Genomic DNA, 22,724 nt, shown 5'->3' with positions numbered 1-22,724 from the left:
GCCCGTTCTCCCACCGTAGCACGATATTGTCCGTTTTGGGCTTACCATTCCCTCACGGTTTTGTTTTTGGAAACTCACGAGCAACTTCCTAGTGGGTCACCCATCCTGGGAGTGCTCTGGCCTCCTTCTCGCTTAACTTCGGAGTTCCTACGGAACCCGAAGCCAATGAGCTCCCAAAAGGCCTCATGCTAGGTAGGGATGAGAATATACATTTAAGGATCATTCCCCTGGGCGATGTGGGATGTCACAATCCACCCCCATTAGGGGCCTGACGTCCTTGTCGGCACACTTCCGGCCAGGGATTGGCTCTAATACCATTTGTCACATCCTCGCCCGGGTCCACCACATCCCGGGCCCGTTCCACCAACGTAGCATGATATTGTCCGCTTTGGGGTTACCATTCCCTCACAGTTTTGTTTTTGGGAACTCACGAGCAACTTCCTAGTGGGTTACCCATCCTGGGAGTGCTCTGGCCTCCTTCTCGTTTAACTTCGGAGTTTCTACGGAACCCGAAGCTAATGAGCTCTCAAAAGGCCTCGTGCTAGGTAGGGATGAGAATATACATTTAAGGATCACTCCCCTGAGCGATGTGGGATGTCACAATTTGGGTAAGAAAATGACAAGATCAAATTAAAACTGTCAAATTTTATGCAAATTTGAAAAACAATTACAAAATCTTAAGGAAAGTATAACATTAGTGCTTTTTTTTTGTTCCAAGAAGCATTAACATACAATTTGTTATGATATATTAACATGCAATGATTTTAAACATTAATGCATTTTTTTTCATTAATCCCTCCCTTCAAATATGCATAGAATTTAATGTATACATTAAAACTTTAATTAGGGGTGTTTTAGGCATTTAAAAAAATGCAAAATGTGTAAAGGCAAATAGAATTAATGACTTTGCTTATGTAGAGCCTAGTCATTAGGTTTTATTCAGATAAAAAGATTATGTCGGGTTTTATGTAAAGAAACTTGAGTTTCAAGAGCTAAAGTCATATTTTCAGTAGAAATTAAACACATTAATCAACACTTGAGTAATAAAATGATCATCAACAATCTAATATTTTGGTTTACGAAATTTGGTTTACAAATTGAGAAATACTAAGGAGACTGTTTCAAAGTAAGACTTCCTATGAACTATCTATCACCTCATATTCTTGGCACAAAATTTTATAACGTTAACATAAGAATTGTATAAAAAACATAAAATAACAAAAAGTTCATAGAAAATCACATTTAAGATAATCCCTTTAGCAATTCCCTTATAAACTTTGTCATCTAACATTTCCCTCTCTATTCACTCTCCTCACACTCAAACACACACCGTGGACTGGTTCATGCTTGCCACTTGTACCTCCCAAGAGGTTCTAGACCCTTCATATCCTATCCTCTTCCCACGTGTCCATCTTCAATTTTACATAAACGTCACCCTCCTCCTTAAATAACCACTCTCTTCACTTCCATCTTTTGACTTGCAAACGCTAAACCCCCAAATCACCCCATCTTATCATCTTCTCTCTCTCTCCCTCTCTCTCCTTCTCTCGCATCAATCAATGGCAACCATGGCTTCCACCCTCACCTCCTCCTCCCTCACCGCCAAGCTCCAGAAGTCCTCCCTCCTCGACTCCTCCTTCCATGGCGCTCCCATGGTCCGCCTTCAGCCGGCCAAGGCGGCCCCCGCCAACAACGGCGGCTTCTCCGTCTCCATGTCCGCCAACGGCTTGACCCCCTCCTACGACTTGAGCGCTTTCAAGTTCGACCCCATCAAGGAATCCATCGTCTCCCGGGAGATGACAAGGCGCTACATGACTGACATGATCACCTACGCCGACACCGACGTCGTTGTCGTCGGTGCTGGCTCCGCCGGGCTATCCTGCGCCTACGAACTCAGCAAGAACCCCGACGTTCAGGTCGCCATCATCGAGCAGTCCGTCAGCCCCGGTGGAGGTGCATGGCTCGGTGGCCAGCTCTTCTCTGCCATGGTAATTACTGTCATTTATGATTAATTTTAATATTTTTGGAAAGTTATTGAAACTTTTAATTAATGATTTGTTGTAGTTTAATTATCATTTTTGGTCGTTTAAGGTTTCCGGGTGCTTAGTTTTTGGCCTTTTTTCTGGGAAATTGTTTGTTAATTTGAAATTCATGTTTGTCGGTAAAATGAATGAAACGTTTGACTGTGACACGTGTCGCGCATGCCCCATCTTGTTTGGATAATTTGACCTGTATCGTTATGCATGTCTGTTTTTATTTGCATAAATATTCGTTAATTTATTTTTTGTAATTTATTTCTTTATTTCCATTTTTGTAATTAATTAAATAGTTTGATATTGTTGTATTTTCATTCGAAAATCAAACAAATTTTGTATATTTTGTAGAAAAGTAATTCCTTATTAATTAATTCCAAATATACAATATATATAGATTTCATCTATGCACTAATGAATCACAATTAGATTGCTTGATTATGGTGAATTTATGGAAGCGAGATAATCCCGCTATTTAGTTAACATTACAACAATTGCAACCAAGTCTTATTCCGTTAAATGGGTTGGCCGTATATTTGGTTAAATGTTCTAGTGAGAAATGAATGCTATGAAAATTAAAAGTACAATTTTGGAAAGCAATATAAATTTCGAAAATATTTCAATGTTCTAACTTGAAAATTTTGAAAATATTTTGTCTTATATTTTGTAGTACTTAAGATTTAATTTATATGTTGACATATATAGGTTGTGCGCAAACCCGCCCATCTCTTCCTTAACGAGCTCGGCATTGATTACGATGAGCAAGACAACTACGTTGTCATCAAGCACGCTGCCCTATTCACCTCCACCATCATGAGCAAGCTCCTTGCCCGGCCCAACGTGAAGCTCTTCAACGCTGTGGCCGCCGAGGACTTGATCATTAAGGGTGGCAGAGTTGGTGGGGTGGTCACCAACTGGGCCTTGGTCTCAATGAACCACGACACACAGTCGTGCATGGACCCCAACGTCATGGAGGCCAAGGTTGTGGTGAGCTCATGTGGTCACGACGGACCCATGGGAGCCACCGGCGTAAAGAGGCTGAGGAGCGTTGGGATGATTGAGAGCGTGCCCGGGATGAAGGCCTTGGACATGAACGCAGCTGAGGATGCTATCGTGAAGCTCACAAGGGAAATTGTGCCAGGAATGATCGTCACCGGCATGGAAGTTGCCGAGATTGATGGATCCCCAAGAATGGTACATTTCTGACTCATTCCATTTGTTCTTGATTTATTTACTGTTTTACTTTTTGGTATAGCCATTACTGTGCTTGGCTGATTTTATCCAACCGCTTCAAGCCATCGCGATCACATTTAGTCAAAATGGTGATCGCGGTGGTGAGCTTAGATGATTTAGATAAAACATTAAGGATTAGAATATTTGATTTATCAAGCATAACGTCCTAGTTTTAAGCTTCGAATTTTGACATGTAAATGCACAGCGTAGATAGACAGTGGCCTCTCCCCTCGGCGTTTAATTACGAAACAAAAACACCTTAGGACCGTAGAATTACTTAAGCCTCAATCCATGCATAGTGATTACGAAAGAACGTGGGTCCAAAAGCTGTTCCATTCTTTTCCTGTTGTTTTAATGTTTGGAATAGTACCATTACTAGATCTTTATGTGGTCCTAATAAGATTCCCACTTGATATAAACATTGTGGGTTTGGTATCCGTCGATATCAACGTAGTCCTAATAATATAATTTGTAACATTATTGGGGATGCAGGGACCTACATTCGGAGCCATGATGATCTCAGGGCAAAAGGCAGCTCACTTGGCATTGAAGGCACTGGGACTCCCCAACGCATTGGATGAATCATACGTCGGAGGCATCCAGCCGGAGCTGATCCTAGCTGCTGCAGAATCCGCTGAGATCGCCGAGGCTTAATTGTCACGTTATATGTTAATAAACAAGGGAAAAACCAGTTCCAGACGTTATCTGTTAATAAACAAGGGAAAAACCAGTTTCAAGCCGAAAATAATAGCGCGGTTGAGGAGTGAGCGATTTTTTATGGTGGCTAAGTGATGGCTGTTGTAGATATTTGATGTGGTTTGGGACTTATGTGAGTTTTGATAATAATGTGGATGGATGGATTCTCTGTGTGCGTTGGATGTATGGCTCGGACTCGTTGGAAATGAAATGGTAGCATCACATCATTTGATTCTTAGTTATGTATTTGCAAATTTAATTTAAAAATTTAGTCTCTTTAGTATTACCGTTTTAAAAAAATTTATGAGTTTTTTTGGGTATTCGCTGATGAAGTCTTGGGGTAGGGGAGTAAGTCGAGGTTGTGGGTTCGAGGGATGTGGGCAATTTATGGGAATTAGGGGAGAGGGAATTGATGGGTGCTGGTGCGCGGTTGCAGAGAGGCACGTAGTTGCGATCCTAAAGTCATGGTATTTTCATGCATGTAATGTAAGTTATTATGGTCGACTACAACTTCAAGATACAAGTCTCTCAATTCGCACAAGATGTGTTATTTGTTATTTGCTAAGCACGATAATGACAGACAGCGTGCCAAGCAATTATCGAGTTTTCGTGGATGAACGAAGAGTGTAAATAGAATATTAGGGGACATAGATGGATATTTGATATAATGGTTGCAAGCTCGTTAGTTTTGAGATTCGAATTCGCATCGGTAGCTTGGAAGGCAAGGGGGTTATAGTTGACGTTGATTCATTATTTTTAACGTCTTTAATTCAAAATTGAACGTGAAACTTTGTTTTCATTTAGCTACTTTATGATAGACCATATGCAATAGTCTTAGTTAAAATTTAAAAATTTAACCTAGACAATTTTAAGTCATGTCGGAAACAAATTTTTTTCCTTCTTATGCCTTGAAATTCAAGTCACATATTATTAAAGGATATTTATATAAAATTAAACTAAAAATCATATTCATTTTTATAAATATTTTGACTTTAAAATATTTAAATTTTGAAAAAGTGATAATTGTGTGAATATTTATGTATAGAGAAAAACGAGAATCTTTCATTGTGCGAGTAACATGAATAATATATTCTATGTCATTATATAAGTGGAGGGATGTTTTATTGTTTAAGTTGTTAATTTTTAATACAAGTATCTCATTACTTGTATAATGACACGTCCTTGTTCCGAACACAAAAAAATTTCTATAGAAATAAAATGATTTATACAACAGAAGAAATCTAATCTCTAACACCATGTTTGGATGAGAAAAATAAATTTGGGATTTAGGTAAAAGTCAGAATTTATAAATTGACATGCACCAATTCCCTTGTTTGGATTCATAAATAGAAATTTATAATTTCCACGTGAAAAAAAACTTGGAATTTGGGACCTCTAATTTTCAAATTTAAATTCCATGTAAATTAAATAGGTGTATTTCTAAATTTCAACAATTGAAAGTTTAAAAATAACAAATTCTGTATTTAATTTCATTATTTTTTTTAGGTTAACCAAATAATAAAATTCATAAATTCTGAAAAATAAAACTCCGTTATTTCAATTTAAGTCATTTTAAAATTTATTAATAATCTTAAATTTCTTCATCCAAAGATAGTGTAATAATCTTTCAATTTTGTCATCCAAACATAATGTAAGTTCAATGATTCCCAATTCATGCTAATTACATTTACACTATGTTTGAATGAAAAAATTTAAAATTACTATGGAATTTTAAAATGACGGAAATTGAAATGAAGGAATTTTATTTTCTAGAATTTGTGAATTTTGTTGTTTGGTTAACTTAAAAGAACAATGAAATTGAAAACGGAATTTGTTAATTGTAAACTCTCAATCATAGAAATTGAGAAATGACACCTGAAAATTAAACTTGGAAATTGGAGGCCCCAAATTCAAAGTTTTTTTTCCACGCAGAAATTCTAAAATTCTATGTTATAAATCCAAACAAAGAAATTGATATATGTCAATTTATAAATTTTAACTTTTATCCAAATTTCAAATTTATTTCCCTCGTCTTAGATCCTATAATTAGATCCTATAATCACTATTCAAATCCTTCCAGGCTCCATTGATTGTCCGAAGCTTAACCGCTCTCAAGGTATCCCCTTTACCCTAACTCTTTGTTTGGTTTCCGAGAATTCCTAAGAAAATAGAATTGAGAGAAAGAAAAGGAACATCAACAGGGCCTGAGATTGAGGAAATATGGAGGAAATGTTGGCAATTTTTCTTTCTATGCTTCTTGTTTTGGGATTAATTCCACTATTTCTATGGAAACGCCGTCAAGATTCTCGATCTTCGCATGAACACGAAGAAGAACCTCAGGTTTGATTCTTTGAGCTCTAATTGGGCTGCAGCGTAATTGTTTTTAGTTATATGATTTTCTTTATTTGTTATATAGATTTTTTCTGGATTGTTCATATTGATCTAGGTTGCTCAGAGGGAGGCGGTGGTGCGTGCGCCTGGCGATAGCCGGATGCGTAGGAGGCCGGCTTCTGGAGCAAGCACATCAGCTGCTGCTGCACCAGGTGTAGAAGGTTTGTGTTTTACTTTGAAGTGACTAAATTTGATTTTATATTAGTAAGAGACTGGATTAAGTTCATGAGTAATTGTGACTCTCTGCGGTTTTGTGATCTTCGTTTCTCTTTGATTCGAGAAGCGATTGTAATTGATTGAATTGTGATTGAAATAGATATCAATTGGTAAGCAGTGGCGAGATAATCAGGAACGAAAATATAAGCAACCGTATCTGTGAGAGATAAAGGTCTGATCAAATTGGGATTTGGGGGATGATGGTTTACACGGTTTGATCTGTTGGGGTAGACTGCCGATTATTTCCAGAGACGGAGTCATGAGGTTTATGGATTCATGAGGAGGGTACAAAAATTGAGGAAGTAAAGGATGTATTAGGTATTCTGTATGGAAAATGTACCTCGTATGAAGTGCAAATTTGGACTAGTATAGCTGCACATTTTGTATGTGAGCTTTTGCACTAGCTAGCTAGCTTTAAGTGCTAATGATATTAAATAAGTTTAAAAATGTGGTATTCTGTCAAATGAACTCATAGTATGTATTTTTAAATACAGAATCCGTTGAGGGAAGTGATGAGGAAGATGTTGAGGGCGAGTATGATGCTAAAGCATCCAAGAAGAGGGAAAAGAAGCGCCAAGAGCGGGAAGCACAACGACAAGTATTCTTTCTTTCTTTTACTTCTTGATTTGAACGATTGCACATACTCTCTCTCCCCCTCTCCAGTCCTGATTAAAATTTCTAGTTAATGTGTCCTGTCCTGTCCTGAATACCCAACAGGCCTTAAATTTTAGCGAGTTTCTAATTATCTGACTATGTACATTGAGTAATAAAGACAGAAACCACTTCTATGTAGTCACTGAGGTGTAGGACATGTTAGAAGTTTGATTACTACATCATTCAATCGATTTAAATTACCGAAATGGTGGAAGTAACTGAAACATTCAATTGAGTTTATGCTTATGTTCTCGGAGGATCCTTGATTATGGTTTACTTGACCTGCTTTTATATTATTTTATTCCCTTTTCCCTTCAATCGAAGCACAACTAATTATTTATTTGAGTCCATTCTTTATTTGAAGGCTGAACAAGCTGCACGTGAATCAAGGGTAACAAAACAAGACCGCTATGCTGAAATGCGAAGGAGGAAAGATGAGGAGCATGAAGCACAGGAGCGTCAGCTGGTGCGTTGACGTCTCTCTTTTGTTTCTGTTTTGGAAAATGAGGAGTGTATTTTTGTGTCATTAAGTTACTGCCTGAAGATTTGGCCACTGTTTTGTAGGAGGAAGAAGCCAAAGCTCAAAGGGCTAGGGAGGAGGAAGCTGCTGCTTTAGAGTTTGAGAAGTGGAAAGGCGAGTTTTCAATAGATGCTGAAGGTACGACCGAGAATGAAGTGCAGGATGGACGTCAGGATTTGCTTTCTGATTTTGTGGAATACATAAAGGTAGAGTTCAGTTAATTCATTCAAAGATATTGTTCTATACTCTAGCTCCCTAATATCTCCATCGCCATCGGGTTGCACAAAAACTAGGGGTGAAAAGGAGCTTCTAAGTTTTGGGGGTTTAAGGTTGGGTTGTAGTTTCTAACTTATCCAATCCAGTTTAGAGTTTATTAATCTTTTAACTGTTTGTGTCGTTTTGTTTCTATTTGAGACATGAGGCTTTCAAGTTGAGTTGTGATTTTGTTATTAATACTACTGTTAATTTTGACATTGCAGAAACATAAATGCATTCCTCTGGAAGATCTTGCTGCTGAATCTAAGTTAAGGACTCAGGTAACTTATATTTATCCTGAAGTAGCACATAAATCAACAATTTTCATGTCTTCTTCGTACCTCAAAGTGTATTAATAGATGAAGTTTTTATTTGAAATTTAGTAAGGCATATGGAAGTATATTTTCTAAAAGTGATTAGTCAACTTAATTGCCAGATTTGGCTTACTAATTTTTCGATGCAACTGATGGTTTATGCAGGAATGCATCAATCGAATTACCAATCTCGAGAGTATGGGTATGTGCAGAGCTATTTCCTCAGTGACTTGTGGTACCTAATGAATAATTCATTCCTTTGCTTCAGAAGGTAAAATATCTTTTCGTTGAGAATGAAAATGTTGTATTTGTCTGTGTTAGGGCGACTTTCTGGCGTCATGGATGACAGAGGGAAATACATATACATCTCCCAAGAGGAGATGCAAGCTGTAGCAGACTACATTAAGCGTCAGGGAAGGGTAAGCATTTCGCATCTTGCTAGCAAGTCCAACCAGTTCATAGACTTGGAGCCAAAAGCGCAGTTCGTTGAAGAAATCAGCGGCGGGACGGAGATAACTGTCGCTTGATTTGGTTAAAGTAATGAAAATCGTGCACACTGAACTAACAGGATATGTAACTATAAGAGATCGTAGGGGTAGGTTTCTTAATTAGCGTTTTGATATTATCTTCGGTTGTAGCTGTGTTGCCTTGTTTATTGTAATAACTGGATACCCTAGTTCCCAAGTATTAACGGGGAGCTAACTTCTTGAACAAATAATGACTGTGCTGCGGATAGGCGTGGAAGAAAGCAATTCAATTAAAATTATATGAAAATATAGGGGTACTCTTTATTGAAAGTGAGCACTTTAAACTACTTGAGCTACAAGTCATTTACGCAATTATATCCATTATAGAATTAATAAAGGGTAATTAAAATACTGAAAAAGTAAGAAAGATGATAGAACCGACTTTTTAGCAAAAATGGTCTCTGAGATTGGATCTCCTTACTTTGGTATTTGACAATGATAATTGATAAAAGCAGTATCTGAGTTTGTCCATCGTAAATCAATTTGGTCATTTTGTGAAAAAAGTTGTCAATATCTTTGTTAAATTGTCACGTAAACGACTACGTGTTTACCTTTCCAAAGAGTATTTTTGTCAAACCAACATCTCCACTTAACAAGAATATTGAACGTATTTTTCATTGAATGACTAAAATGATGTAGAGTAGACAAAATTAAGAACCACTTAATCTCAGAAAACATTTTGGCTAAAAATCTAGAACAAAATAAACCTAGCTAGGATCCCCATAGCTACTGATTTTTCATGCCAATCCCTTTTGTGCAGCACATCGCATAGTGATATCCAACACAGATTCGACTCTTTCACATTTTCCTGCCAATTTATATTTATTTTAGTACTTGAACTTTGTGATTACTAAAAATAAAAAAAATGATTGGTTCGAAGTGCCATGTCGGCAATCTGAGGTGAGCAAACTAGTCCAATGCAAGTTATGTGACATGCAGTTTTTGCCAGCTCAAAACAGTTAATTAGAAGGTGATCACAGCAACCGTTTCGGTGGTTTCGGTCCGAAAACAAGAAGAGAAAAGAAAAACTCAGAAACGGCATAGTTTTCGATACCGAAATCTATTTACAGCGTGTGTATCAGATATATTTCCGTACAATGTCTACCAGAAATCAAACAGTATCGGTTGCATGGACAACTTTCCGAACCTGCCGCTAAAACTAGCGGAAGAAAATAGAGCTTGACCCAGTCTTTTAATGTCGCTCCTCTTCTTTTACCTAGCCATCTCTCTCTACCCTGGGGTTTACACAGACCTCCCAGGGCCTCATAGCATTTCTCACTCGCCGCGTCCTCGCGCGGCCGCCTACCGTTCAATAGATCTCTCTCTCTCTCTTTCTCTCTGTCTCTCTCCCAAGCGACACACGAAACAACCCTCAACCTCGAAAAATAGACAAAAACAAAAAGAAAAGATTTGAAACCTCAAAGCTCGCTCCACATTATTGTAAAAAGCAATGATGGAAACAAGTAATATGGGCATGAAAATACCCTGGACGTCCCGCGCGTCCTTTCTTCATGCAATACTCGTGGTGTTTTTGGTGTTTTCATGTTTTAGGGTTGAGATTTGTTACGGACAAGACGAAGATGCTGTTGTGGCAGCTCCTCCTCCCGAGCAAGAAGACTGTGATGGCATTTTCTTGTCGTACACGTTTACCTCCAGGGAGAAGGAGTTGCCGCACATGAAAAATGTGTCGGCACAGGCTTGGGCGTTCAAGTCGGAGGCGACGATCTTGAACGCCGGGTCGACCGAGCTCAAGGCGTGGAAGATGTACATAGGGTTTCAGCATCGGGAGATCTTGGTGGCCGCGGAAGGAGCTCAGATGGTTGACGGTGGTGATTTGCCCGTCGATGTTGGAACCAAAGGGGCATACTTTGCCGGGTATCCAATGACAGATTTGAAAACTATGATTGATACCGCCGGAGATTATACCCAGATTCAGGCTAAGATTGCGTTCAAAGGGACGCAGTTTGGGATGGGAGAGAAGTCTACTCCGATGCCCAAGACCATCTCCATTGTCAATGATGGCTTCAAGTGCCCTGCTGCTAAATTTAAAGGTAATTAGTTAATTAATTATAAGGTTGTTTGTGTTATTAATGATAATGTTTAACATGCATTACATTACATGTGATGTTTTGAGAAATATGTTTGCAGAACATAAGATTTTATGAGATTCAGATTGAATATTTTGATTTCGATCAAATTGGTGTTCTTATTTCTGGGCTTTACATCTTTTAGGACGATCGATTAGATTGAACATCAAGAAATGTATATGGTTTTTAGTCCAAGATATAATAATGCTATTAAGTAGACATATAAAACTTGAAAAGAGTATCAATTCAGTTCCTAATTCTTCCAATGACTCTGTTGTCAAACCGTGATCTCAATTCCATAAATCTCTTCATACTTGTATTATGTAAATATGTGTTAGTTACTATTTTCCTTGCCATATTGTATACGGTCAACTTTCTAACTATATATATAAAACTGACATCAACACGCTCTCTAATACATATGAGCTTTACCTGTGTATATCGTGTGAATAATAATGTCAATATCATATGTCGAATTAACACTATTCCAATTCACTATCTGACAAGATAACAAATCAAATATTTTGGCAAAAAGAACATACTAATATACGAACCTTGAAAGGGTTCAAATGCATGCATTGACGCATATCCTTTTTGTTTTCCTCATGCAGGGAAGACTGCAATGTCTGTGTGCTGTAAAAAGGACCCAAAATTCAAGGCGAAGAAAGTCGAGAAAACCAAATTCATGCCACGTCAGAACGGGGATCTCTCAATCACATACGATGTAATGCAAACCTACACAATGAACTACCTGGCTCAGGTCACCATCGACAACGTCCACCCGCTCGGCCGCCTCGACCACTGGAACTTAACCTGGGAATGGATGAGGGGAGAGTTCATCAACACCATGAGAGGAGCCTACACTCACAAGAAGGACACAAGTGCATGCCTCTACGGCCAAGCCGGAAAATTCTACAAGGACTTGGACTTCTCTCAGGTCATGAACTGTGAAAAGAAGCCCGTCATCACCGACCTCCCAGCCGAGCGAAAGGATGATCCCAAGGTCGGCAAACTGCCCAGCTGCTGCCGCAACGGGACCATCTTGCCGAGCCTCATGGACAAGGCACAGTCCCAGTCCATTTTCCAGCTGCAAGTGTTTAAGATCCCACCCGACGACAACAGAACTGCCATAACTCCACCTCAGCAGTGGAAAATCAGTGGCGTTCTGAACCCTACTTACAGATGCGGGCCCCCTATTAGGGTTGACCCTACTCAGTTCCCCGACCCAAGTGGGCTCCAGGCCACGTCAGACGCCATTGCCAGCTGGCAAGTGGTGTGCAACATCACCAAAACCCCGGTCCCCAGATGCTGCGTCTCGTTTTCGGCTTATTACAGCACCTCTGTGATTCCATGCAGCACGTGCGCGTGCGGGTGCAAAACATCTGAGACGAACAAATGTAACCCTAAGGCTTCCGCCATGCTTTTGCCTGCCGAAGCTCTCCTCGTGCCATTCGCAAACAGAACCGAGAAGGCAAAAGCATGGGCCAAAATCAAGCACTACGACGTGCCTAAAAAGCTTCCGTGCCCTGACAACTGCGGTGTCAGCTTGAACTGGCACATCGACTCTGATTACAGCAACGGGTGGACCGCCAGGCTCACTCTCTTCAACTGGGGAACCGACCAGTTTCAAGATTGGTACACCGCGGTGAAGATGAACAAGGCCTACCAGGACTACGAAAACGTCTACTCCTTCAACGGTACGAGGATGGAAAAGGAAGTCAACAACACAATCTTGTTCACAGGGCTCAAGGGTTTGAACTACTTGGTGGCGATAAAAAACGGGACGGATCCGAAAAAGAATCCGATGATCCCCGGGAAGCAGCAATCGGTGATTTCGTTCAAGAAGAAGCACTATCATAATATCAATATCAAAGCGGGTCAAGGGTTCCCAACGAGAGTGTTGTTCAATGGAGAAGAGTGTGCTCTTCCTAAAGTGTTCCCCAAGAACAATGCAGGACATCTCAAGTCTAATGCTCTTTTGGTCCTATGTATAGCCATCATGTCTTTCCTTTTCATGACAAATCGCTTCCACTAACCATCAGCAAGGCTAGTTCTATCTGCAGGTAATTAGTAGTTAATTGTATATAAATATCTAATTAATTATGTTCATCAATCGCAATTGTCATTGGATTATATGAATAAATGAGGTTCAAAGTGGAAATATAAACAAAATGAAATGTTAATTATAACGTCAATTAGGGCTAGCTTTTGTTTTTCTATTTAGGCCCTACGTAGATTTGAACCCTATATCGCTTTTCAAATAAAGTAGAGACTGAGTGACGCTACACCAAACAGTGATGACCACCAGTTACAAAAGATAATCTTTTTGAGTTAGTTTCAGTAGCTAGTTAAAGATTATTGATATATCTAGCTTTCACTAGCTAGAAAATTAATTAATTAGTTTTAATATTTCTGAGAATTCATGATTAATGACGGATTTATTTGTTTTGTCATCCTCATATGATGGGTGTTGTCTGACGTCAGCTGCAAGAAGACCGGTGTTTATGCACTCAAGGCTGATAAAGAACTATGTATGAGTGACGATGCTACCATGATTCCGAGGCCCGTCCATGCATACTCGAACTCGAGACACATAAAGCAGATGATGAAGAGATTGTAACGAGTCACAAAACAAACGTTATGATAATTTGAATAAGATTTTATGTGCGTAGCTATTATATACAAATCATGAGGATGGATTCGCGTGGTCTTTTTGTTTTCCTAGCATTTTTTTGTGTGTATCTAGGATCGATGCAGTCTCTAATGTTTGTAGCAGTTCCAAATGTTGGAACAGGGTAACTAGAAAATTCAAGATAACATATTACAATACAAACATCGATTTTTAAGACAAGCCAGATTGATACATACGCACACATATAGATGAACATGTGTGTTAATTTCCAATGAACACTGAAATAATCATAATAATAATTCAATCGCTAAATGATCATCTCTATTAGCTGGTCTGTGGAAAGGATGATGAACCTAAATTTGTATCATAGGACTATGGTCATTAATTAGTATAGTACAAATCCACTTTTAAGGATTTGACACTAATCTAATTAGTTCATGAAAATACTTGTTACTTCGAATTGAAACTGTCCTTAGATGCTGGTTTTTCCTAACCAGATGCTCTATCTGTAAGAGCAGAAAGATCCTGCCTCTGATGGTAACCTCTTTTAGGAAGTTAATTAAGGGGTGCATGGATCTGTTTCGTAAGATTTCAATTTATAATTTCCTAGAAGTTGTAATAATGTGGCCCATACATAAGCAAAACATTCTCTAAACTATTATGATGTTGTTACCTGGGGTGAGGGGCTCCTCCTAGAATTCCTTATTGAATGTTGTGTATAACTAGAAATAACTATATACCATTTTTTTACTTTCTTTTTTAACACAACTATATTGGAGGAAGAGATGTGGGCTAGTCAAATAAATATCGAACTTGTCATTCCTTGGAGTTGTACATAAAACTTTACACTAAACCGCAGTACTAGTGAAGACTATACTACACATTTAAGCTAACGTCAAATTCTCCAGTGGTCCTTCTTTCCTTGTTTATGATAAGTTAATACGGGACTATACCAGAACTGACATTTATCCATGCCTCCTCTCAATATACAACAATCTAAGAGTCTGTTTGATAACTATTACGTTCCTTTTTTTTATTTTTTATGCTTGTAAAATGAAAAACGTATATTCGGGAAATGAGGGATGAAGAAGGATGATGAGTGAGGATAAGAAATGAAAAAGAAAGAGCACAACCTTTACCGACGCAAACTATCCTGACTTTTGAAAGTAGGTTTAGTCAGCATGGTTCATATTGCCTACACTAGAGTAGGTTCAGTCAGTGTGGATCATTCATGCAAGAGGAAAGAGATTCTCTCCTGATCTCTTTCACCAAGATCATTGGATTAAGTGATCGTTATCTTTGAAATTTGATCTAACGGCTAAAAACAAATGTTTCCTTTAAAAGTTATAATAACTTTAGCCGTTGAATTAAATTTTAAGGATCCAAATCACTTGATCCGGTAATCTTGGTGAAAGAGATCTATTTCCCATGTAAGAAACCATTTCTCTTATATGACGACATGACAACATTTTAGAGTACAAGCATTATAATTTAAAATTTTCATTTTCTTTATAATTTAAATCTTATATCTAGAAAATTCATTAAGCTTGGAGACCGTTTGGTCATTTATATATAACATGATTATGTAATGAATGACTCTTTATACAACGAATCATCAATTCATTCATCATGGCTAAACAATTTCCAAGTTAAAAAGTTTTTTAGAAATGATCTTTATATAATTTTGGAATAATAAAATAATATTACATGGTTATGTAATGAATGACTCTTTATACAACGATAGAAGATAAGTGACAAGACTCAGTTTGAATAAGTACCTGGCCTATTATTTAACTTGTTAAATGCTCACTTATTATAAAAAAATTAAAAAATAAAAGTCATATCTTGCACTCTTGAAAAGGCATGTATTGGGATTGCTTCTAAAAAGACTAGAATACGTTATGACAATAAAAAATGATTTTAACTGTCTTTGGCCGAAAAACTTAAACGTGCTTTTCTGGATTGTAGACATGCTTCCAGAAAGCACTTGGATTTTCGACAAAAAGAAAACTTCTACATATTTATAATAAAAGTATTTCGAACAAAAGCGCTTACAAACATAATTATTTCTTATAAACGAGCCCTAAATTTGCCAACTTGTGGCCAATCTTTTCATTTCTAATTCTTTTGTTGTGTTTATGTTGCAATGAACTTTTGCGTAGGTTATACCTATTGCATTTTCACTTCTTTCTAAACACAGACACTAGGAGCACTACCCACATCTTTTCGCAATATAATTACCGAATGAAAAAAACTAAGTGCCTGCACTAACTGCATATGGTTATGGGAGGAAGGAAATACAAGAAGACATTTTCAGAAAGAAAACTGCAAGTTAATTTCATGTCTTAGGGTTGGAGCACTGCATAAGCTTCAGCATTTTCCAGCCCTCATAATATCATTACGAACAACGTATCGTTATACAAAATATAGGCCTCGGTTCGGTTATGGTTGTACAAAATATAGGCCTATAAAGAATGTTTGTAATGTACAATTAATTTGGACTAATCTCACAAACGACAATTTCTATTGGGAATATTTTGCACAGTGGACCAACCGTGCAGCTCTCTCAACTCTAAGCCAAGATCATGTGCAAGTAAATTATAATCTCTTGCCAAATCAGGTAAAAAACAATGTAAGCAACATCGTCTTACTTTTTTCGGGTGGCTAAAAAATCGTGTGTAAAGTGATGCTATGTCTTCTTGGGCGCCTGCAGTAACAAATCAACGAATGATGTTGCAACTTTGAGGTGATTAATATAAGAACATTTGAAATGAGCGCACGCACACGCACAAGAAATGCACAAATATAGACATGAAAATTGAATAGCAACATTCTACACTGCTAAAAAATAAATTGAAGTACCTTTTTCAGATATTTCTTGTGGATTTTCAATGCCCCAGTGCAAGCTTTTTTGGCATCTAAATTTCCAGTTATGTCATTCAATATCTGGCGGAGAGAATGAGTGAGGTAAACGGGTAAAAGTTGTACAAAAATTCAGATCCAACTCACTCAAATGAAAAATTGATATGTAATCATTTGTGAAAGAAAACGATAGCAACATATTCTTCTCCGAACCATGTTTGACTACCATAGCTGAATCCACTTTTTCAAGGAAAGATTTAATAGGGTTGGCTGATAAATGTCGCCGCTCCAGTCTCCTATTCCTATTTTTTTCATACTTCATTTCACATTTCAGAGTAAATTACTATATATCCCAAATCCACGCAACATCCTGGACCCTAGTTTGGCCAAGGCCAGCGGCTTCTTACTATTAGTAATTCTTGTTTATTGTTTTAGATGAATTTATCACTAGGCTGTCCCCACATGGACATGTTTTCTGCTTAAGTCATGTAATATCATTCTCAATATAATCCGAAAGTCAATCGGTTCTAAGAATTGCAAATTGTCAACTGATAATGCTAACCTTAACAACATCATCGAGACCTCGAGCTTCTGTAAGTAGCTTTGAGCTCTTATCTTTCAGGACACTAGCAACAAGGAAAACTGAAATTGGGAGTGGTGCTTCTGAATTCTTTGCTCCACTTTTCATGTTTTCCCTCTCATACTTCCCACACTGACGTGTTGACTTTGGTTTCCCTTTAGACCCCTCAGCCTTCTCAGTATCAGTATCAGATTCTTTGTACACATTGAACAAGTCAGGGTCGTATTCAAGGGCCCACATCATCTGTCAAAGTTTAAATGAGATCAATTCTTACCAATATAAATAAGTTCTTTTAAGTTCGGGATGCACCATAAGAAATGTGCAATAGTTATTATAAAAATATACATAACCATATATACTTACACACAAATAACAAGGATATATTTGGGCAAAAAAAGAAAAAAGAAAAAGCAATATCTATATAGCTACAGAAATTTACTGCGCACGACACCCTTTCTTCATTATAGAGCAGAAGTGCATAGATACTATTCAATCAGGAACACATATATCCCAATCACACAAACAAATGCTCTGGGGTATTGGTCTTTAATATCAAATGCGTGCAATAGTTCTTAAAACCTATGTTCAAAAAGTACTTGTCAAGTAAGTATTAGCTTGCCAACTTTTAGTCGGAAGAAATAAGGTCTAATACAAAAATTTCTGCATGTATTAAAATTCAAGGAACTATATATAAGTGGAATTATGGAGAAAATTTTGATTACTTAGGAAAGAATGAAGTGGGTTCCCAGAAATAGTTTCAAGGATTCTGTAAAAGTATTTATACATGCAATAATTAGATATAATAAAAAAATCCAAAAGGGAGAATAGAAAAATATCAAAAAGTTACTAACAGTAACTTATTCTCACCTCCCAAAGGTATAAAGAATCACAAAAAGAGAATTCTCGACGGAACAAAACCATAAGCATCCGGAAAGCAAATAAATAGTCACCTCCACCTAGTGTCTCTGCACTCCGAATTAAGCATATCTGTTACTATCTCCCTCATTTTTGAGCAATATGTTGAGCGATGTAAGAGAAACATGACACAAACATAGCCAATTTGATATTCAAATCCTAATAAACGGTACATTTTTTTTCCTTAAATAAATGTATCAAATATCTTCCAAACGGTTGGCGAACATGTATTTTCATGATCATTTCTGAGAAGAAGATTATGAATAATTAAATATGATGAAAATCGCATATGATGTCTCCAAATTTTTTGATAAAGAAACATATATTTTCTCTATGTTTGACAAGTAAATGGACATAAATTGTAAACAACAAATTAAAAAGACAATACCTAAGTGCTCATGAAGTTTTGGATCAATGACTTGAGTAATTGAAGCCAGATTACTTAGTTGCACCTCCACCCCAACAGAGCTATCGGTACATCTGAAATTTCCTCGCTTTAAATTTCAAATAAGAACAAGTCATAAGAAACTGGAATCCAAATTAACCGTCACCAAATAACTTTGTAGCTTTAAAGAAACAGCATGTAACTTCAAATGAAAAAAAAAATATTGTAGCAATTTTTCAAAAACAGAAGGATATCAACAAAAACTTCTAAAGAATCTTATTAATACATGGATTTAAGATTGCACATCTCCTCTGTTAATTTCTGGAAAGAAGAGCTTAGCAACCCTAGTTTTTAGACACACACGATAGGCATTGATTTGATGCAACACCAGAATGAAAAACAAAGTCGAAGATTTAGCTCAAAGTTTTACCAGTCTGCGCATCAATCGTTCAAAGCACCAAAATGCATCTGCTTCATCATCTAGAAGGATAATCATGGGGGAGCAAAGATCACTCATTCCTGATCATCACGTCATGAATTGCGGAGTTTAGAAACATAATTTTCTTTTTCGTTTGAAAAAATCAAATATGAAAATATTGTCCCTTCCCAAAGTGTAGGAAAGGGATGCAATCAGTACTAAAATGATCATTCTTATGTTACCAACCTTGACAATAGCCAACATCTGTATCTATCCAGGCATAAACAGCTAGAATATCCCAAAGTTTTGATAAGTTCTCTTGCTTCTCATAAAATACCAGTGTCCTGTCAGTACGAATCACGTCAAGACCTGGCATACAAATAAAGACAAACAGAAAAGTTATCTACCCTATCAGGATAAAACATGAAAAATTCTGCAATCCATCATGTTCAGTACTTTTCACATCTTGCAGGTAGGTTATGTAAAGATGTGACGAAAACAGAGAATTGAACAATAAAAAAGTCTGAGTTGTACATCCAACAACAAAAAGAAAAAATGCCGGACCATAAGAAAAACATGTTCCTCCAAAATAATCATAGGATGCATATTAAAATATGAACACATAAATATATCACAAACCTATTTGGTGTAGAGTAAGCATCCACTGGATTACTTTTTTGTCCATTACTGGTTCCATAGCATTATTACGGTTTGTGCTTGAACCATTATCCTGAGAACCCTTGTCTGGATTTATTTGTGAAAGTACTATGGGATCCTGAATGGGTTGACCATTTTCAGTGATTACGGGGGCAGTGATAAACCTACCACTCCCAACAACAGGAAACATTTGGCGGCAATCTTCCTTCCACCTAGCATATTGCACTCTGAAAATGGCAAAACATGATACTTCATAAATAAAACCGAATAACGGGACAGGTGAAGCATAACATGTTGGAATCTGACAAGATAACATTATGTAGAGCCTGTAAGTTTGGGAATATACACAGCCCACACAAAATAGAGATGCTGGAGTCTGGATCACTATCGTATGAAGAGGAAACCCTTAGTCTTTTGCTAGCAAGTTTCAACATTGCTGTCAACTAAATTTATTTACTCGGGTACATTGCAAGTTATAAAACTCAACTCATGGTATTGACCATTCATTTCCCAAAAGATCATCTTTGAATTACAAAACATATTGGACTGCAGTACTAAAAGATACATGAACCAGAAATAAATTTCTCCTTAGACTGTTATCATCATTTGCAAGTGTACTACCATTACGAAACTTCATTAGATAAAGAGAAAGAAAAAAGGCAAGTGAATAAATAAATTTCAAGTAACCCAAGTAAGGCAGGAAACAAGATATACCTTCGACTTTGCCGAATCTGCTCTCTTTCGTCAAATGTGCTCTTAGGATCATAACAACCTAGTAGAAATTCCCAAACTTCTCCTCTAATTGATGGATGAATTCCCTGATTGCCAAATATAATATAATTATGGATTGAAGCTGACTACTAGCCTTGTACATTGATTATTTCATGAGGAAAACTATTTAAAAGAATAAGTTAAAGATATCCACAAAACGAAGAACTAGTACCAGGCTAACAACAGCTGGAAGGTCAAACAATGAAGCATCTATGTTATTTCATGGGCAAATACTACTTAAATAAAATTAAGTAATAGTTAATCTGATTTTTTCACTAAACCGATGGCTCTGATTTCATAGATATTTCCCATCATGTAAGCAGGCTAAGGGTAGGCTTTTCATTTGATTTTACAATAAAAAAAACAACAACAACAAAAACAGAAAAAAGTGATTCCATAAAGACGAGTATTGATAGGATTGTCGAGACACTCTGATAGCTACACAGGATGAAAAACTGATTTTTATAAATATAACGAAAATTCTAGCATACTAAGGGGCGCAGCTATGAATTATGAAGATTCACTCACCCCGCGATAAATTCGACTTAAAGTCTTGCCTATATCCAGTTGGCCTTCAGGACTAAATGCAGCCTGCCATTTCCTTACACTAAGAGTTTTACCTGCCTGCATGAGCAAATAGAAATAAGGCGTTGAAATTGGAAGAAGCACATCATGGTAATGAGACATTGAAATCATTATGAAGTAATAAGATAATTGCAAACACATTTTATAGAATACACAATGAGTCTTTATCAGTTTCTCAATGTTTACAAGCCTTAATATAATCAAATCATATTCTTATAAGAGCTAACCCCTATGAACCATAATCTAGATCAATGTTCAGATCCATAGTACTTTGGTATCCAGCAAAAATTGGCATTACAAACATATCTTGATAAATGGAGAAGGAGAAAGAGATAAAAATGTCCAAACTTCAGAAAACTTTCAAATAAAAGATCCTGACATGATGGAGTTTGAGGAAAAAATTTGTGCAGATATAGGTATATTTCCCTTAGATGCTCACAATTGATCTTTTTCATGTTCGTGTACGTAAGCGTTTATGCATTCAGAATTTATTTAAAGTTGTGCATAACCAACACCAGACCATTCCCAACATATTGGGTGGGCGTTACCGAGTAGGAGCATATTGACTCTCGGATCCATATTGAGAACCAACAAGATCCTGATAACTCAGATTTTTATCGCCCGAATAATCCCTATATCTATCCTACATTCTCCTTACAAAATTCAACAAGCTGACCAATTAATGTTAACATTAACGCAGTCCCCAACATTCTTCCTTCCAAAAATTCTATAAAATTGGAAAATGCACAACATTTTGTGATCCATACGAACACAATTCATGATCTTAACCATAATTAATCACCACCAATTATCAAATCTGATGCATTAGGCAATATCTTAGTTTTCAAATGGGAAACAGATCAAAATTAAGATAATGGATACCCAAAAAATCAATCTTTATATCCATTTCCAACAATCAAACAAAGAACAGAAGGAGAAACCTTGATCTTGAAGCGGGTTTTGGGCACATCTGTACACTCAGGGCGGACTTCATAGAAAGAATCAGCAGGAATTCCGGCGTCCCTCCACATTCCAATCCCCAAAAGCACTTTCACAAAAACACAAAAGCAATTGCCCCAAACCAACAAAAATGGCCCTCAACCAGCACTCAGAACACCCACCCCTTCTAAAAAAAATAAACCAAAACCCAGAAAAAATCTATCAAACCCCAGATAAATTAAACTTCTGCACACCCTTTTGGATCAAGGTTTAAGGGGACCCAGATGAGGCGGTTGGAGTGGCCAATGAAGCTCCAGCTACAATAAAAAGTTCAAAACCCGACCAAAAAACGCTCTGTTTTTCTTTATTGCCTGATTGGGTACTATTTTATCTTTTTTTCTGTGTAAAATTAGCTGGTGTGGGGGTGTGGTTGTTGACGACGATGATGATTGTCGCGGTAAATATTCTGTCAAAGTCGTGACGGGACGGCTGCCATTGCACACCACACCTGAGAAAACCCCACACAAATATTTATTAACTTTTTAGTTTTGTTTTTAACCTCCTCTGTTTTCCTTTGTCTTGCACTCACTTTCACTGTCTCAATTTTATGACATCTATTTATTACGCACGTAAATACCTTACATTTTTATCCTGAAATAAATTACCTGTACGTGGGTCTCCTTTTTTCTCTACGGTTAATAAATTTACTGTTTTGTGGGATATTTTTTAAGCAAAACTAATGAAAATAGTTTGAAAATTTTGAGTTTTAACGATAAGGACAAAATAAAGGGTAAAGTGAATAGTACCAGGATTGACTTTTTAGTGTAAAAATGTGGTTTTTCGTTAAAGTGAACAGTATCGAGAGCTTTTCGTTTAAGTTCCCTATTTTTTACAGGGTGTTTTTTTTGGGTGGATGGTTGAGAAGTTGATAGATTTGCACGCTTTCGCGGGAACATAGAAAGTCATGTGAGAATAAACAGTTGTGAAATAAAATAGCTGAGTATTTGGTAAACCTTTTTGTAAAAGTGCTTTTGGAAAAAAAAAGTAGTATTAT

At 37.1% G+C, this 22,724-nt stretch overlaps 4 protein-coding genes across 7 annotated transcripts; 3 read left to right on the top strand and 1 right to left on the bottom strand.

Annotated features, from left to right (window-relative positions):
* The first annotated feature begins 1,458 nt into the window (after positions 1-1,458).
* LOC126615015 (thiamine thiazole synthase, chloroplastic-like) lies at positions 1,459-4,200 on the top strand. Its single transcript, XM_050282729.1, has 3 exons — positions 1,459-1,988; positions 2,739-3,227; positions 3,759-4,200. The coding sequence occupies exons 1-3, from the start codon at positions 1,560-1,562 to the stop codon at positions 3,918-3,920; spliced, it is 1,080 nt and encodes a 359-aa protein (XP_050138686.1). The 5' UTR covers positions 1,459-1,559; the 3' UTR covers positions 3,921-4,200.
* A 1,793-nt stretch (positions 4,201-5,993) lies between these two features.
* LOC126614871 (DDRGK domain-containing protein 1-like) lies at positions 5,994-9,109 on the top strand. Of its 4 annotated transcripts, none has more exons than XM_050282554.1 (8): positions 5,994-6,302; positions 6,409-6,505; positions 7,064-7,167; positions 7,588-7,689; positions 7,788-7,949; positions 8,223-8,279; positions 8,478-8,547; positions 8,634-9,109. In XM_050282554.1, the coding sequence occupies exons 1-8, from the start codon at positions 6,183-6,185 to the stop codon at positions 8,837-8,839; spliced, it is 918 nt and encodes a 305-aa protein (XP_050138511.1). In that variant the 5' UTR covers positions 5,994-6,182; the 3' UTR covers positions 8,840-9,109. The 4 variants fall into 4 exon arrangements, with proteins under 4 accessions (XP_050138511.1, XP_050138510.1, XP_050138513.1 ...); XM_050282553.1 differs by having other exon boundaries at positions 5,996-6,302; positions 6,409-6,514; XM_050282556.1 differs by having other exon boundaries at positions 5,997-6,302; positions 8,478-8,514.
* A 921-nt stretch (positions 9,110-10,030) lies between these two features.
* LOC126614867 (COBRA-like protein 10) lies at positions 10,031-13,777 on the top strand. The gene is made up of 3 exons (XM_050282548.1): positions 10,031-10,890; positions 11,538-12,989; positions 13,411-13,777. The coding sequence occupies exons 1-2, from the start codon at positions 10,290-10,292 to the stop codon at positions 12,959-12,961; spliced, it is 2,025 nt and encodes a 674-aa protein (XP_050138505.1). The 5' UTR covers positions 10,031-10,289; the 3' UTR covers positions 12,962-12,989; positions 13,411-13,777.
* A 2,091-nt stretch (positions 13,778-15,868) lies between these two features.
* LOC126614869 (rab GTPase-activating protein 22-like) lies at positions 15,869-22,192 on the bottom strand. Its single transcript, XM_050282552.1, has 11 exons — positions 21,673-22,192; positions 20,675-20,770; positions 20,090-20,193; positions 19,358-19,602; positions 18,965-19,087; positions 18,731-18,819; positions 18,304-18,409; positions 17,868-17,965; positions 16,983-17,243; positions 16,421-16,504; positions 15,869-16,265 (listed from the first exon to the last, which is right to left on the bottom strand). The coding sequence occupies exons 1-11, from the start codon at positions 21,760-21,762 to the stop codon at positions 16,248-16,250; spliced, it is 1,314 nt and encodes a 437-aa protein (XP_050138509.1). The 5' UTR covers positions 21,763-22,192; the 3' UTR covers positions 15,869-16,247.
* Between the last annotated feature and the right edge of the window lie 532 nt (positions 22,193-22,724).

This window comes from Malus sylvestris, chromosome 3 (genome assembly GCF_916048215.2).
Source record: "Malus sylvestris chromosome 3, drMalSylv7.2, whole genome shotgun sequence".
NCBI lineage: Eukaryota > Viridiplantae > Streptophyta > Magnoliopsida > Rosales > Rosaceae > Malus > Malus sylvestris.
Note: the sequence above shows the minus strand (reverse complement) of the source record. Positions and strands in the feature narration are given on the sequence as shown.

Bases quoted from the DNA above. Each gene is read 5' to 3' on its own strand.
- LOC126615015 (XM_050282729.1), top strand. From the start codon at position 1,560: ATGGCAACCATGGCTTCCACCCTCACCTCCTCCTCCCTCACCGCCAAG. The intron at 1,989-2,738 runs GTAATTACTGTC...TGACATATATAG, and splicing joins GCCAGCTCTTCTCTGCCATG to GTTGTGCGCAAACCCGCCCA. The intron at 3,228-3,758 runs GTACATTTCTGA...TTGGGGATGCAG, and splicing joins TTGATGGATCCCCAAGAATG to GGACCTACATTCGGAGCCAT.
- LOC126614871 (XM_050282553.1), top strand. From the start codon at position 6,183: ATGGAGGAAATGTTGGCAATTTTTCTTTCTATGCTTCTTGTTTTGGGA. The intron at 6,303-6,408 runs GTTTGATTCTTT...ATATTGATCTAG, and splicing joins AACACGAAGAAGAACCTCAG to GTTGCTCAGAGGGAGGCGGT. The intron at 8,548-8,633 runs GTACCTAATGAA...TGTCTGTGTTAG, and splicing joins TATTTCCTCAGTGACTTGTG to GGCGACTTTCTGGCGTCATG.
- LOC126614867 (XM_050282548.1), top strand. From the start codon at position 10,290: ATGATGGAAACAAGTAATATGGGCATGAAAATACCCTGGACGTCCCGC. The intron at 10,891-11,537 runs GTAATTAGTTAA...TTCCTCATGCAG, and splicing joins CCCTGCTGCTAAATTTAAAG to GGAAGACTGCAATGTCTGTG.
- LOC126614869 (XM_050282552.1), bottom strand. From the start codon at position 21,762: ATGTGGAGGGACGCCGGAATTCCTGCTGATTCTTTCTATGAAGTCCGC. The intron at 20,771-21,672 runs GTTTCTCCTTCT...TTGCTCATGCAG, and splicing joins AAACCCGCTTCAAGATCAAG to GCAGGTAAAACTCTTAGTGT. The intron at 17,244-17,867 runs GTGAGAATAAGT...AAACTTTGACAG, and splicing joins ATTCTTTATACCTTTGGGAG to ATGATGTGGGCCCTTGAATA.